This window comes from Cinclus cinclus, chromosome 22, assembly GCF_963662255.1.
Source record: "Cinclus cinclus chromosome 22, bCinCin1.1, whole genome shotgun sequence".
In the NCBI taxonomy this organism is placed as follows: domain Eukaryota; kingdom Metazoa; phylum Chordata; class Aves; order Passeriformes; family Cinclidae; genus Cinclus; species Cinclus cinclus.
In genome coordinates this window covers 4957051-4973199 of record NC_085067.1, presented here as the reverse complement: position 1 = coordinate 4973199, position 16149 = coordinate 4957051, and the positions used below count along the sequence as shown (strand labels likewise).

Here is a 16149-nt window from a genome sequence, read left to right as displayed (position 1 = left end):
TTAACTTACTATCATTTTATTTTGAGATAGTACTGCAAGAGTGCACATCACCTTACAAACACAGAGAAAATGACATGGGCCTGCCCCGAGGTGTTTACAATTCCACTTCAAACAAACACTACAAAAAATTCTGTGGACAGGAAAAGGTGGGAGAAGTAATGCTGGCAGGTTAAAGAGTTTTCTGAAAGAGGGGATTGTCTCCAGAATAAAAAGCGGGTGACAGAGGGTCAGGCACAAGGAAGTGACAAACAGCAGTAGGATGACAACGTGGAGCACAGGATACCTGGTAAAAACAGATTGTGCACAGAGAGGCTGGCAGCACATGGAGGAAAAAAAGAACCTGTAGGGTTTATAATTAACATATAAGACTGCAGATACATAACACATCATTGTTTCAGCTGTTCCAGAGAAGATAACATTGCGAATTATAAATCAGAAGTGGCCTTTTTATTTTTAATTAAAAAAAAACAACCCAAACCAGTCCATTCCCATCAGGAATCCTACTGTAATACTATTTTCCATTATGAGCACTTTGCATTTCTAAACTGGGGTGTAGGGAGTACCAAAAAGCTCTACAGATGCAGTAAAAAAATCAAAGAGGGGAAAAAAGAATTCATTCCATTTACCCTATAGTATCTGCCTTAAATTTTGTAGCATATTTTCCAAATTCATCAGCCTGTCAAGAGGGAAATCTCCTACTTGAAGACATTGTAGTGATTTACAGACTTAGTTAAAATCTCATTATCCTGCAACTTTCCTTTGCAGACAGAGCATGAAGAGGCCAGGCTTTGCTGTGGGAGTTGAACATTTCAGTTGCTGTAGCAGCATTGCAGTTAAGTTGGTGTCTCAGCAAGATTTGCCCCCTTTTTTTCTTCCCAGACATCTGTGTCCAGTTTCATCTCAAGGATCCAGATATAGCTTTACTCAGTGACTGTCATAGTGTGAGTGTCCTATTCAGCAGAACAGCACAGATTTTCTCTGCTACTTCTGACATCGTGTCATTGCATTAGTGCTATAAAGGCTGTGTCAACAGGGCTTAGGTTCTGACAGATTAGTGAAAGCAAAAAGCTGCCACCCTCCCTTCCCCACTCTGTGAATTCCATTTTTTTAAATACAAATGCAGATTAAATGTATGTGAGAGGCTGGTAGCAGTGTCTCCAGAAACACCTCTGACTCTGAGGTACTCACAGGTCAGTTTTCTGCTTCCTAACATTCAGTGGGGTCTTTCCCATGGCCACCCTCCTTGCCCTTCCCATATGGGTCAGGATAAGGAGGTACAAAAGGACATAAAAAACCCCAAATCCTACAAATTAATCCTTTAGGAATTATGAGAGCAGTTAAACACATTGACCTATATTTGAGTTACACAGATAAATGCATTTTTGATGCTAACTGCTGTGACTCTCTAATCTTTGGTGGCCTGTTTATTTTTCCCACAAGGTGGCTCATGCACACGAGGAGTGCACCAGGAATTGTCTTGGTCCTGAAACACTCAGCTGGGAAGCAGCAATGCTGTTTTCCACTCCAAATGTCTATAACCAATAATTCACATCAAAGGACAAGGCCAACTGCGCCGATCAACTACACATGACACAACCATCCCAGTTGTGTTTCTGCATTGTGCCAGACAATGTTTAGAAGAATCTGAAGACAGAATCTTACCCTCCATTGACCCCCTCTGCTGCAGGTGCAGCTCTGAAGCAGTTATGCCACAATCAGTAGAGTGTTTGCACATCTTGCAGGCAGATGCAGGTTTTTGATAGATAAATTTGAGCCTGCTCTTGAAATTAGCTTGTTTCACAACTGTCAAAATAAATTTCACCCCAATAGAGCAGACCAGTGTTTCACTTTGGCCCAGTGTGTTCTCTCCAGCTTTGACTAATTCTTATAAGACAGAACATGCAGACAAGCATCTTTCCTTGGCATAACTTTCTTATTTACAGCAACTTAAAATCTCCCTGAGTTAGTGGATTCATCAGACCATTGTTTAACCAGCCCATTTAAAAAAAAAAAATTGCCACTTCTGTTCCCCACTAGATTCTGCAGCAAAGAATTTCACAGTTTGTTTTTACATGGTCCCAGAACATGATCCCATTTGTCTGTTCCAACCTGAACAGTTAAAACCAGGACATGAGCTCTACTTCTCACAGCTGACCAGCAGCGTCTGACCAGCATGGCACATCAGCAGAGACATTATGCACACACATTCACCAGTTTATCAGATGACACTGGATTGGAAGATATCCCTAATAAAGGGCAGGATCTGGGAACTGTGGTAGGGAGGTAGATGGCAGAAATAAAAGTGTGTTCTTTGATGTATGTGCAGCTAAATTAAAAGGCAGCAGCATCTCCACTAAGCCTTCATTAAAATATGCCACTCTATTCCACTATTTTCTTTTGCTGAGACACTTGTAACAGCCATTTAAGTGACATAAGAGTGGAAGAAATCACATTCAATGCTGAAACTGAGGTGGAAGTAACGCAGGGCTAGCACACAAAACTCTGCTCTAGAACACTGAGACTACGGATGGAGGCTCACACACCTGATACTTAATCTATCATGGTCATGTTACAAGTAGCTCTAAGCAGGACTTTTCTCAAAATATTTAGAAGTATAGTAATATAAAATGCAGAAATCTGCAGAAAGCCCTCTGGCAGTCTAGGCAGGCTGTACCACTGCTGGTGTGTCTCTTAACATGTACTTAAGACGAGATAGATGATTATGAAAATTAACCAAAACTCTACCTTCTTAATTATTGCTCAAAGAAAAGATAGAAAGCTCACTAAATCATCACCAAAAGACAAAAACTTCCAGAATACAGTGTTGACGGCAGGCAGTAAGGCTGCCTTGAAACAAACACATTTAATAAAGGCAACACATTTAAAAAAAAAAAAAAAAAAAAAAATCACAAATGTGTCAAGTCCTTTCTGCATTAAGTGACCGCAGACGGAAAGGTACGAAGGAGTGCACAGCAGCAGCGACTGGAGATGGCGCTGCTGGCCCAGGGAGCGCTGGCACTGCCACCAGCCAGGGACCCGCAGGGCTCCCTGCCCCGCTGCACGGCTCCGGGCGCTTCAGGAAAAGCTCGAGCCCTGCCCGTGCTGAGGTTCTGTCTCCTTGACACCCCCAGTGAAGGAGTTAACACCCCGCTGCCAGGTAATTTCTCCCAGGAAGGTCGCAGCACCGTGTTGTTTTCTAGTACTTTTCCAACCAGACGCCCCTGCGGGGCTTTGCAGTAAAACACCACCACTAGGTCTCCGTAATTGTTTTATTTCTGCCCCAACCTTCCCGCAGCCACCAGCTCAGCCCAGTGCACCCGCCGGGGATGCTCATCCTCACCCCTGCACAGTCCTGCTCCCAGCATCTCCACTCAGTGCAGTGCTTCACACAGGGTTACAGAGCCTGAGCTACTGACCTAACAAGAAGGTTAAGGGCAGAAAAGTCCGCTTTAGACAAGGAAAACCTCTATAAAAATAAGCAGGTTTAAAATTCCCTTTGTATTCCCTCCCTGGTGTGAACAAGCCTGAGGCACCTTTACCCACATGTATTGCTCTGACAGGCAGCTTCACCATCCAATCAATCACCAGGTGCTCTGTCCAGACAGAGCATCAACATTGTAGAAGTTTCCTAGAACGGCCAAACTGGCAGCATTTTGGTCAGTCACAGTAACCTGGCGTTCAGCAGCTTGGTGACCATTATCCTAGCAAGGTAAATAAGCTAAAGGAAAAATAACATCACCACATCACCCTGCCATATGTCCACAGGATCCAGTTACCAGACACAAAGGAGTGTTCTGCACTCTTGGTTCTTTTCACCAGCAGGTCACCAAGGTATCTGAAGCCCCAGAACTCAGCTTCAAGAAGTTTCTCCACTTAACTGAATACACATTGCTGCTCCCCTCCCAGGGTCATGTCAGAGGGAAGAGGAAAAAGGCAACAAGTCTCAAAGCACTTCATCAGTAAACAAGATCCAGTTCTTATCTCAGAGGCTCCAGGACTGCACACAGTTTAAAACACACACAGGTGACTGGGAAAAAGAGGAATTCCAGGCCTCTCAAGGCTTTGTCTAGGACCAGCAGTCCACTATAGGCTCTTCGTTTCAGTGTGGAAAGCAGATCCATTGCTCACAGTCTGTGTCATTCGCAGTAATAAAAGGTTTGGGAGCCCTCAGTGCTAGAAGCCAACATTTAGCAATACACTGAAGCTGTGCTCATACACATAGGAATAAAAACCCCTTCCCTGCCTCAGAAACAGGGATATATCTGGAAGAGACAGTAAAACCACTGGGTCCAGCTACACATCAAGCAGAAAGACCATTACAGAGCCTTGGGGAAGGAAGAGAGTGCAGCTTGCATCTGAGACTGTGTCAGCCAAGTTTAGGGGAAGAGGGGAAGAAAATGGACTGCAGCGTGTGACATTTGCATACTCAAATTGTGGTCTGTATTCCCTCTTCCCCCATCCCTCTGTTCCTTCTCTCCCCAGTTTCCTATGCAACTCTCTGCTGCTGGAGAATGTGATCAGGGGATAATTTAAGACACAATATCTGTGTGGCCTTTATAAAAAGGAAAAGTGTCCCATGTTTTGGAGTAAGGAGTGGGAAGTCTCCTCCTGCCATATATCTGAGGAAATCTCAGTCATGATGTCCAGCCCTCACTCCAGTGATGAGCAAAGACAGGCAGAGCCAGGGGAGAAAAGTCCTGGCTTACACCACAGGTAGAACCCAGAGATGTGGTAAGAACTCGTACAGGGGAGGTTGTACGTGGAGCACCAGTTTAGACAAAGGCTTCCTCAGTGGGAGTGCCATTAATTTTGAAGAAAAGTTTGGCATCTTCCATCTTCTGCTTTTTTTCTCTCTCTAGCCTGCGCCTGTAGCAGACCAGGTAGATTGGGAGGCAGAAACCCAGGAGGCTCAGACCAAGCAAGCCAACATTCACCTGCAGGAGGAAAGCAAACCAAAATTGGGCTGGTTAGGAAAACACAACAACCCAGTCATGTATGCAAGCAGTGTCAGAACCCAGCCCACATCACCCAGCTGTGGGCAAACCAGGAAACGCCCTGCTCTGTGTGCTGGCAACATCCTCCACTGTTTTTGTATTTATGTGCCCAGAGCACCTTGTGTGTACAAGCTAAATGCTGCAAGAGTTTGTCACTCTGGATTATGGCTGTGGGAGTCTTGTTCCACAGAACAGACAGGGCCGTTTGAGCTGCAGGTGTTTCACACCAAGTTTGCTGCTTGAAGAGCAACAGGCATGGGTACATGTAGCCTAGAGACCAGAATTCTCCCCCACCTAAGTCATGATTTTATTCAGCTGCCCAGACTCTCAGCAAGACACCACATTAGCCCTGCCCTCAACAGCCATTTGGCTTTTTTGATATTAGCATCAGCAATCCAAAATTTACTGGTGACTGTAGCTCGTAGCTCTCAAGAGTGTTTTTCCTGAATTTTGAGGTCTGCTCACACTCACCCATTTTAACCTGACAGGTTCTGACTCACCACATTAACTGTTAGTGCAAAGCATTCCCTCCCTTTCCATACACCAAAAGGGTTACTGGCTTTCCTGCCCAAGGAGTCATTACTCACACTGGGAAAGGTCTCCTGGACAGCACCAAGGTAGCAGCACACTGAAGGACATGTAAAATTACAGCTGTTTTTAACCTTGGTCCATGCACAGGAGTCCTTTCGTGTTTCCTAAGAAATGAGCCAAAAATCATCTTAACCCCCAAACTTTCACATCAAAACTGAGAAGAACTTGCCCAGAGGGGGTCTCCTTTCAAAGGTCCTGTCAGTGCCATGAAGAGAGGCTGCTGCAGAAGGGCAAAGAGGGCACTGATCAACGACTGCAGCCCTGTCAAGCTGCCAAACTGAGTCGAGGGGTATCTGTCAACAAAGAAAGCAACAGCATTATTATGTGTCACCTTGACTATTCACATCACCCAGGTCAGATTGCATTCCCAGCCCAGTAACAACAGAGACCAACGTGAGAGCACAGTCCCAAGACAGCCATCATGTGCAGAACTCCCTCCTGCACTTTAATATCAGATCCAGCACTTGTTTTGTTTTGCAGCTCTACTGTGGGCAGGTGGAAGTGCTTATACAGCTCCTGTTTCTATTGCACAGGGAGCAGAGTGTTGGTATTTACAAGTTAAAAGGAGGGCCTCTTTATCCAGATGACAACACCTGTGGCTGGGCAATCATTTTCATCTGGTCATAACAATTTGCTCCCTTTGGAAGTGAGTGAAACCTGCACAACAGGTTAGTGTTTTCCTTTTTAGAGGACAAGTCTGATCCTATGTCAAACTAAACAACATTGTCGACTGGCAAGTGCTAGTATCAGATACTACTAATGGAAAAATAAATTTCAGGAATCATCTAACATCTTTCTCTTTCAATGACCGACCAGTATTTTTAAAGGGTCATCTTAAACAAAACTTGGAAAGAAAGAAGAAATCAAAACCTTAAAATATTTTTAAAAAGTCATATTCTAAGCAAAAATACCTCAACTCCAGGAAGTTCCAGAGTTGCAATGGTTAAATACAAGTAGTTTACAAGTAAGGTGACAGGTACTGCAACATACATTTATTTACCTTGCCCAAGGCAAAAATATTTTGCTTCTGTCTGCCAGGGAACCAAAAGTTTATACATTTCTGAAGCAGAGTCTTAGATGTGTTTCTAGCCTGGATTCTCCAAACACTGATCTAAACCTTTGACAGAAAGAGTCTGTGGAGCTGTGGAATCTCCATCCACAGAGATATTCAAAACAGAATCAGCTACACTCCTGGACATCCTGCACTAGCTGACCTTGGTCTTAAGAGGTCCCCTCTCACCTCAACAAATCTCTGATTCCCTGAAAGAGAACAACTCCTCTTTGTTCCTCTGTCCAACCTCTCAGCACTAAGGGACAGATCTGTTTTCAAGGCCAAAAACATTGCTTAACGAGGAAGAGAGTATTTAGATTCAGCTATTGATAACTTGCTAAGTTGGCAACAGGATGGGTGATCTATCCTGGGAAAGGGAGGAGGGATCACTAATGGTATCTTGAGCAATGTTTTACCAATGTCAACTTCAGACGAGAGCAGCAGCCATGTTTTCAATCATGTTAATGTTTCACCTGGGCACATGCACACATCTGCTCATTACAAGACAAAACAAAAGCCTTGAGTTTTTACTATATAACCTGAGTGTCAATAGTTTAGTCTCACGTGAGGCTCACACAAGGCTGTGCCTATCTCTGTTGCCAAACAAGGAAAACACTGGGATTTCAGTCCAGCTACTGTTATGTCTAGAGGTAACTGAGGAAACAAGTTGCATCATTTTTCCCCTCTGACCATGAAGACCTCATTCCTGATCTCCCTCTCCCCTGGACAGCCTATCATCCAAAACCAGTTTATCCATTTTGTAGGGAACCAGAGACTTACACAGCTGCATAGAGGCCTCCCACAGCTGAGTGGATGAATCCTCTCACAATTGTGTGCAAAATGAAGGACAGAATCTGAAAAAAAAGCAGAAAAATGTCACATCCCACACCCCCACTCAGTGTGCCAGACTCCAACACCAGCCATTCCTAAAAGCTCTTCTTTTTAGGTAGGATTGGGAAACTCAGACCCAAGCCCTGAAGCATCAGCACAAGGGAAGAAATTTGTACTTGTCCCCAGGCACTGCTTTTATTTACTTTGCACACACACAAGACCTTTCTCATTTGTAGGTGGCACTGCTGCAAGGCCATGTCCCCAGCAACCCGTGGCCAGGATCACAATGCTTTTCCATGGCCACCAATTTAGTTAATTTTCCACAAGTTATTGCAGACAACACGCAGCCATGAGCAAACTGCAGCTGTTTGCCTACATCATCAAGGCGTGTTTAAGTATAGCATAAAATCACTAAACTGCTCTGCCAAAAATAGGTGGTGCCACAGAATAAATATTTTAAGAGGTTTATAATCCCACAGGTACCATTGGGCACAGCATTTGACGTAGGAATAACCTGCTGTACACATCACTGTGTTATGCTTTTTGCAGTAAGTTTCTCCAACTTACAGCAGCTTAAATCAAGCCCAGTTTAAATGGACAGGCACTACTGAGAGGATCTTGGTGTGCAAGAATTTGTTGTCACACAGGCCAGCTGCAGAAACCTTTAAGTGCAAATAAATTCTGAATCCACTGGCATTTTAACTACAGCTGCTTGTTCAGGTTTTCCCAAGAGATCTAAACTGCACAGTGTTGTTTGTTTCAGCTCTAAAAATGGGGCTTCCAAAGCAGGATGGAAGTTTCCCTGCAGTGCCAGTCCCAGCCCTCCTGCCACCACCAGCAGGTTCTCCTGGCACTGTCCTGTCATTCACCCATTTCACCTACTCACCTGCAAGGGCAGGTTAGGAATAAGACAGGTGATTCCAAATCCAACCAGCAGGAAGTTGGTGAATACAAAGGCATTGGTGGCATTGGTGATTTTCTGGATCTGACGGTCACGCTTTTTCTTTTTCTTGTCACCTCTGGAAGGAGACAGCAAAACCTGTGTTACAAACACATTGCAGCAGCTGCTGGAACTCACAGCAACATTCTGCACACATCACATCAGCTCTACTCTACACCAATTTGGCTACAGATCTGCCTATGGAGGTGCTGGGATCTCCACCAATGGAAGCTGAGGAACATCTGGGTGATTATTTCAGTGCTGTTACTCTTACTCTTGGGCTAGGAGGGAAGTCTGAGCCTCTCCTGCTACAACTTAAATTTGCTCTTCTTGACTGATCTTAGTGGACATGGAAGATAGTCTGCTCCTTTCCTCTGCAATTATCAAGTCTTCCTTCAGGCTTCCTTTTCTATACTGAAGAGCAAATATTCTTTTCAGTCTTTCATCCCACAACACATAAGGCAGAGCAGAGGGGGCCTGCCAGGTGGCTGCATGTCCCGTGTGGCACACACTACGCACTGCTCAGCGTTGCTCTCCTCATTCTCTTCTGAGCCATCATCACACTCTTTCATTCTCCAGTCCATGATGCACCCGATCACAGGCGCTGTCAGCAGGCACAGCAGCTGCAGGACCCCAAAAATGGAAGTGTAGAGAGCCACTGCAGGGAAGAATAAAATTTTAATAGTTTTCAATCCAAGCATTATTAAAAAATATGACAAACCTTCCCACTGATCACCTCTCTTATTAAAAGCCCAGCCATTCATCAACCTTCCAGACATCAGAATGGTCATACTGGGCACATTTCTTTTAGCCATTCTGATCCTGCACTGGAATTCTCTGGGCAGCAGCAGGTAGGCTCCAAAACTGGACACACGGCACCCACTTAGTGCCATTGAGGTTTATTCTGGGCACAACAGGCAGGAAAGGTTTTTATAAGCTTTGTGTGCTGCACAGCCAGACCTGCTTTAGTTATCTCCTCTTCTGCCTTGCTGGGAAACTGCAGCTACAGCATCTCCAGCTGGGATGCTCCAGTGAGGACAATCAAGCTGGGAAGGTGAGGACTAACCCAGTTTGTGCTAAATGGACAAGTTTGGAAGAAAGGGGACAGGAGATCCACATTAAAGAAAAAAAAAAAAAAAAATCACAGCATTTTCAAGCACCTGTTAAAAAGCTCAAAGTGACGAAAATTTCGTGCTGACAATGAGAGAAGTGTCTCCATGGTTTGCTAAGGGAAAGCTGATGCCAGCAGACTCAAAAGAAATTGTCCCCTCCTGTTACTGAGCAGTTCCCCCACCCTGCAAGGCTTTTTTCCACTTCCTCTCAGCAGCCCATGTGATGGTTGAGGCACCACACAGAAGGTCTGGTGAGTCATGGTGTGCCACAACTCCGAAATAAGAATGCAGTTCTGAAACTTCCTGTCTCAGCACAGAGCACAAGTTACAGCTCTGGAAGCAAAACAGCTCAAATTTTAATTTATCCCTCCCATTTTTAAGTCTAGCCAAAACAGTCCAACCAGGATTTCTACCAAAACCCACTTGGTAATGGAGAGAATTTTTCCAACAAGCCTCTCTCTCCCATAGATAGCTGCAGCAAACCCCAGCATGGCTGCTCTGCTGTGCCCAAGCATGGCACCTGGTGAGCTTTTCCTGGCTCCAGCTGCTGGCAAAGGAGCTGAGAGGAACTTCCAACCTCCAAACTCACATTCATGGCCCCGTTCCTCCCACAAAGGCAAGCCCTGAAGTGACCCCACATCCCCTCTCATTATAGCAACTGCTGCAGCCAAGAGAAACAGGTGGCATCACTCTCTATGAACACTGCAGGAGCTGATTTACTGTTGTCTGGTTATTTTTTAATAGAGGGTAAGGAGCAAGCCATGCTGTCATGTTTTCCCTCTTTATGCTACTCTGAACACTTAATCTTAGGCTCTAAACAGCAAGGGCAGAGGCCAGCTTGAATTAGGGAGTGAAATTGATGGGATCAGCAAGAGAAGGGGAGGAAAGACAGTAGCTGCTGCAAAACAGGGCCCCCTCAGCTTCTCTGTCATCTTAAACATTCTTTCCCAAGGAGAAAAAGCAAGGATATCTAGCATAGGAAACACACATGGGCACAAGCCTTTACATTCTTTAGGTGCTTTTAGGTCCTTTTCCCTCAAAACTACTCAGAGCAAGCAGCTGAGTTTTCCAGCCCTGATTCTCCCCAAGGTTTCTCAGTATCACCACATTTGAGAGCAAGGTGACAATTTATGAAAGATAGAGACAAATTTCAGATCAAGGCAAAACAGGTCTACTCTCCTCTACCTTCACCTACAACACAATTACACAGTTATTTACAGAATAAACCCTTAAGCTTCTTTCTCATCTTTTGGGGGAGTTTCAACAGATAAGTAGCCACAGGCTGACTGCTCTCTCTACCTTTTGGTTTCCTGACAGGTCTAAGTCACCATAACCTGCACAGAAAAAACTTCCAAGGACACTGCACCTCACTGCAATTAAAGACTTCACTACTTATCAACATGTTTTCCCTCACATCCTTCTCTCCCGTTGTAATTCCAGGAATATTTAACTTTTCTTTGACCACAACACTTGCAGGGTTTCACTCAGCTCTCCTCTTCCCTTGCTCAATGCTCCCAAGAGCAGCTGCAGGTAGAAAGAGCTCTCTGAGCAAATCCCACCCAAGAGAAGAAATGCAGGGAGAACGAGGAATGTGAGGGAGCAGCATCCCATCCTCTCCTGATGCACACACAGATTACATTTCTAGAGAGCTGCACGTGCCTTGGAACTGCTCTTACAGCAGAGCCTGACACTGCTGAGACCAGACAATACCACTGTTTTGCTGATGCCATGGAAACACCAAGACAGCAACTGCACTGCAATGAGCCCAGGCTACATTCAGGGGGAGGAGGGGAAAAAAATAAGAAGAAATCTTAAAGATGGTACAGAAAAATTGCAGTACACTCAAGGGGCACAATCCCTGTTTTAGCAAGGAGCTTGAGCCAAGCAGAATTGGCAGCTTATATAGTTAATATTGATTCTGAAATTCCAAGGAGGGGAAGAAAAGGAAAGAAATGAAAATTAAATTAGTACAGCAAGCCAGGGTAAAAGTAAGTAATTTTTTTTTTTAAAAGTAGTGTCAGAGTTACAAGGTAAGCAGAAAAGGAAGCAGTGTTGGGAAAGGCAGGCAGTGTGAAGTTTGTCCTGTTTTACTGTTTAATGTCTAAGCTGGCTTCTGTGCCAGTAGATAAAGAGCTGAATGTTGCAGGATGTCCGAGGCTCAAGAAACAAAGCAATTCAGGGAATGCCAGGGCACTTGGAGTTTCCCGAGTTTCCTTCCCTCCCCCAGAGCTCACTCCTGTTTTCAGAGGAGTGCCTCTTGATTTATCAGCTTCATGCAATCCAGATTTAACAAGTTCAAACTGGATCTTACTACTGAGGACAAAAACAAAACCAAAAAAAAATGCTAAGTTCTGTTTTGCAATCCGGGGTGTTTTTGACAGTAAACTAAATGTACTCTTTCCTGTTTGCTCCATGAACTTCATCAGAACTATAAATGCAGGGAGTACCCCTGAGCCCCCCCAGAACCCACCAAGCTGCACAAAACCCAGCTCTGACTTCACTCCTCCCACTGCTGGGTGCTGGGCTGAGGCACCAAGTCCAATCATTACTCATGAGAGTCAGCTGTTCTGCATTCTCTGCTTGCTTGGGATAAGTTAAGCAAATACCTGATGAAATAGGTTTTCCAGTTAAAATGAAAATTATCACAGTCCACCCCCAGAGGTTACTTGCAACAGCCTCTGTTGGGGAATAACATGGGACAGTATTTGACAGACACAGGGCTAAAATTAGCATGACATTCAAGTGTCTACCTCGCTGCCCCTCTGTGCTGGGCTGGTTCCAGCCCTTCCCTGGACCCTCCCAGCAGCTGTCAGTGCACTTGGACACTATGGATTGCCCTACACAGAGTATCTGCTGAGTAATCAGCTGCTCTGCCTTCACTGACCCAGTCTGGGTCAGCTCCCAGCCCCATGGAAGCAGGTAAAGGTCTTCAGAAGTTCCCCTACCTTGACTTTCATCTCCAGACAGAAACTCAAGGATGGTGTTCATGGCTCCCATGTAGAAGATGAGCCTCAGCTGGGTGACACACATGGTGATAAGGCTGAGCAACAGGATGGGACTGAAGACACTCTTCATGAAGGAGGGAGTAGCTGCAGAAGGAATAACAGAGCCTCTGAAAGAGGCAGCACACCCTGGCAAACATCTACAATTTTGCCTCTGGCCAAGTAGATCCTCTCCTGGCTAGAAGTGCCAGTGGAAGCTCCAAGGAGTTGCTGGTGCCTTACAAACTCCCATAATCAACAGCTGCAGATGCTTGGAGTTTAGCTACCAGTAACTGGGGCAAGGAAACAGGAAAGAAGCTTGCCTGATTAGGTGGATTACGACAAAAAGAAGCCTCAAACCATTTGTTTTCACCATCAGGGCCAGGCTGGACAGGGCTTTGAGCAAGGAATTAAATTATCTTTAAGGTCCCTTCCAAGTCAAACCATTCTATGATGCCCCTGAGTAAAGAAGGCTTGGTCATGATGGCAACAACCCACCTAAGAGCCAGCAGTGACCACCTGCCCTGTCCCCCTGCAGCCACATCATTTCCCACGTGTTGTTCCCACCACTGGCTACACCATTTATATTCAGGGAAGGACACCAGGACAGGACTCCTTAGTTAACTCAGCTCGTGTTCCAATCCTGGTGGCTGGCACGAGGCCCTGGCAACACCTGGATCACCTACTGCTCCCTTCCAGACAGATCTGGAACAGAGCAGGGAGGCCAACAGGCCTGTGCCAGCACCTTGGGGCATCCCCAGAACCACACCTGCACTGTCAGGCTGGCACTTCACTTCCAGGTCCACTGTGGACAGACAGAGCTTGTTGTTCTCCTGCAAAGTTGCTGGCTCCTTGGGGCCCTTCATGGAGCTCCCCACACTGAGACGGCGCCCCACGGTCGTCACTTGCTTGTAGAACTGCTTCCCAGTGATTTTGTGGTCAAATCCCAGCCAGCTGAACTTTATTTTCACCCTGTTGGGTTGCAAAGAGTGTGAGAGCTGCAGCACAGAGTGAGGAGTCAGGCTGTTTGTGGATTTAAGGCACTGGTTTCCATTACAGACCCACAAATGGTTTCGATCCAGAGCACACAGATACTTTCCCTGGGCCAATTTGGCATAAGTCAACATAAAAATACTTAAAACCAGGAACAGATAATTTTTCTTTCATAATTCCCACAGTTTGGAAAGTTCCACTTCCCACATGTGTTCACATGCTAGTGGCAGGCAAAAATCCTCAGCCTAAGAGGTGGCAGCAATAAGCAACATGCAAGGGGTTCCCTGTCTACTCTAAATCTCTTGTGCTAACTCTTCCTAGAAGATTAGGAATAGGATTAGCCCTGGAGACTTACGAGTAGTCCATGTCTTCTGGTCCTGGGAAAGGCTCCAGGGGCCAGTTGAAGAAGCAGTTGAGGAAAACGAGTCCTGCACAGCTTGCCCAGACCAGCAGAATAAGGATGAAGGAGACCCCAAAGTCATATATAACCTGGAAATCACAAGGGAATATGGTTTTGGCTATAGGAGCAAAAAGATGCTTCAATATTACTGGAATGAAGTCTGAGAGGAACATCTACTTAAAATGGGTTAAACCCAAGTGGTAACAAAAGAATTTTGTGACAAGGACCTTGTTGCAAAACCAGCAAGAATTTCCCTGCACACCTGAGACTGCAATGAAACATCCCTGGTTCAGAACCAGGTGATCTATCCTGGCAGCCCAGGCAACCATCTCATGTCCCTTCAATGCCATTTGCCTGAAATAAATAATGTTCAAAGCCAACCATTGGTGAGAATCACACAGATAAAATATACATCTGTATTTTAAAATATTTATATATACATATATACACAAGTTAGATATCAACAAAGGAACCTTTCCAAAAAAAAAAAAAAAGTCTTCAGTTTTTCACTTCTACTTAGCACTTCTAAAATTTTCTATGTCCTGCATTTTTGAGGCAGTCACTTGGGAAGTCTCTAATACAGACAGGAACTGAATCTTACAAATGCACATCCCTCAAAAAGTACTTAAGCAAAAAGTCCCTCTTCCTTGCCACATTATTACTAAATGGGGCAAGACACCAGTACACCATCACCAGTCACAAGCCCTGATCCTAACATCCTCACCTTGATTCCTGGAAATGTCACAGCAGAGGAAGCATAGGAACCAATCATCAGAGCAATGAATGTGGAACGAAGGTCACCAAACATGTTGGGCAGCTGGGGAGAGAGAAATGAAAAAAAAAAAAAAAAAAAAAAAATCAGTCAAAACAGGTTGCTGCCAAGGGAACAAGGCTTTCTCAAGAAGATCTTGGCATTTAGGATTAATTCTCCTGGATACCAGAATGTGAAGCAGCCAGTTTTACTTAGGCATGACTTAGCTCTTCAAGATATTACTCTGCAGGTTGTACTGGTGTCTCCAGAGATAGGGAATGTCTACAGTCCAAGATTTATGTACTTACTGATGCTGTTTCTTTCCAGACTGACAGCATATTTTGCATCATTCACCTTTAGCACAGGAGCATTTATTCCAGCTCTTGTGCTTTAAGAATTCCTTACCCTAAACCCATAGCCACCACTTTTCCTCTCTCACAAACATGTGCCCAAATTCTCTATTTAATCACCCTTTTTCTAGTCAAGGGTTGTTAGACACAACAGGCTACAGTCTTTAACACACCCTGCAACACCTTGAATTGCCAGCTTTGTTTATGCACCTTGGGTCAGCACCCAAATCCTTTGCAGCAGACCAGAAAGTTCCTGTTGAAGGAACAGAGACAGGCACAAACAGTGCTGTTGTTTGCATTTCCATTTCTAGCCATCTCCACAGCTCCTTCTGTGGCAGCAGACTCTCTCTGCTGATCATTTCTGCATCACTGGGATGGCTCAGATGCCTCAGCACACTACCCCAGAGCTAGGTGCAAGGAAGGAATCACAAACACCAGATATCCAAGGATTTACTGCTCAGTACAGCTACACCTGACACTGCTACTCCTGCCACCCACTTCACTTCACTGCCTGGGCTCCCATCAGGTGTGCTGGCACTGCTGAGAGCAGACCAGGCTGGTTCTGCAAGGATCTGTTGGGAAAGCAAAGCTCTCAGTAAGGACAGCCAGCAGCAGTTCACAGCAACCATTTCTGCCACCTGAACAATAAAATCAGTCCCAAGGTGGCTCACCAGCCCCTGCTTCCACTCAAGATCCAAAGGCAGAAAAAGCTGAGAGACCTTCTTGCTCTCCTGGGAAAGGAAGAATTCCCTGTTTTCCTAAACAACCAGAGGTGAACAAGTTTCCATCACTCACTAATGCTGGCTTGGAAGCTGGAAATTACAGGGAGAAGTTGTCAGGCAATGGAGAACTGGGCTGATACCTCCTGAAGCTGGTCAATGGGCAGAGATCCTGCTGCAGGTTGGCATATTTCCCTCCCACCACCTTTTTTTTTTTTTTTTTTTTTTGGGTCACTTAACTCCCCAAATTCACTTGAGCATCACTACCACGTCAGCCTCAGAGGACCTCAAAGCAGGACACTGCAGATGCCTTCTAGGACTGAAAGCACAAGCAGCCCTTCCTCCGTGCAAAGAGCCTGCTGAACAAAATGATTCAGAAAATATCAGCCAAGTGCTGCCATCTCACTCCCCTTGCACGGTTGAAAAACAAACCCAT

General features: G+C 45.2%; 1 protein-coding gene across 3 annotated transcripts in view; it reads right to left on the bottom strand.

The window, feature by feature from the left end:
- Positions 1 to 81: 81 nt before the first annotated feature.
- Positions 82 to 16149, bottom strand: part of SLC43A2 (solute carrier family 43 member 2) — a 31473-nt gene continuing 15405 nt past the window's right edge. For all 3 annotated transcript variants that reach the window (XM_062506787.1, XM_062506786.1, XM_062506788.1), the window contains exons 6-14: positions 14618 to 14710; positions 13849 to 13982; positions 13270 to 13472; positions 12465 to 12608; positions 8927 to 9065; positions 8354 to 8486; positions 7417 to 7490; positions 5755 to 5878; positions 82 to 4934 (exon numbers count right to left, since the gene is read on the bottom strand). In XM_062506787.1, the coding sequence (XP_062362771.1) occupies positions 4773 to 4934; positions 5755 to 5878; positions 7417 to 7490; positions 8354 to 8486; positions 8927 to 9065; positions 12465 to 12608; positions 13270 to 13472; positions 13849 to 13982; positions 14618 to 14710 (1206 nt within the window). In that variant the 3' untranslated portion in view covers positions 82 to 4772. The remainder of the gene's footprint in view (positions 4935 to 5754; positions 5879 to 7416; positions 7491 to 8353; positions 8487 to 8926; positions 9066 to 12464; positions 12609 to 13269; positions 13473 to 13848; positions 13983 to 14617; positions 14711 to 16149) is intronic.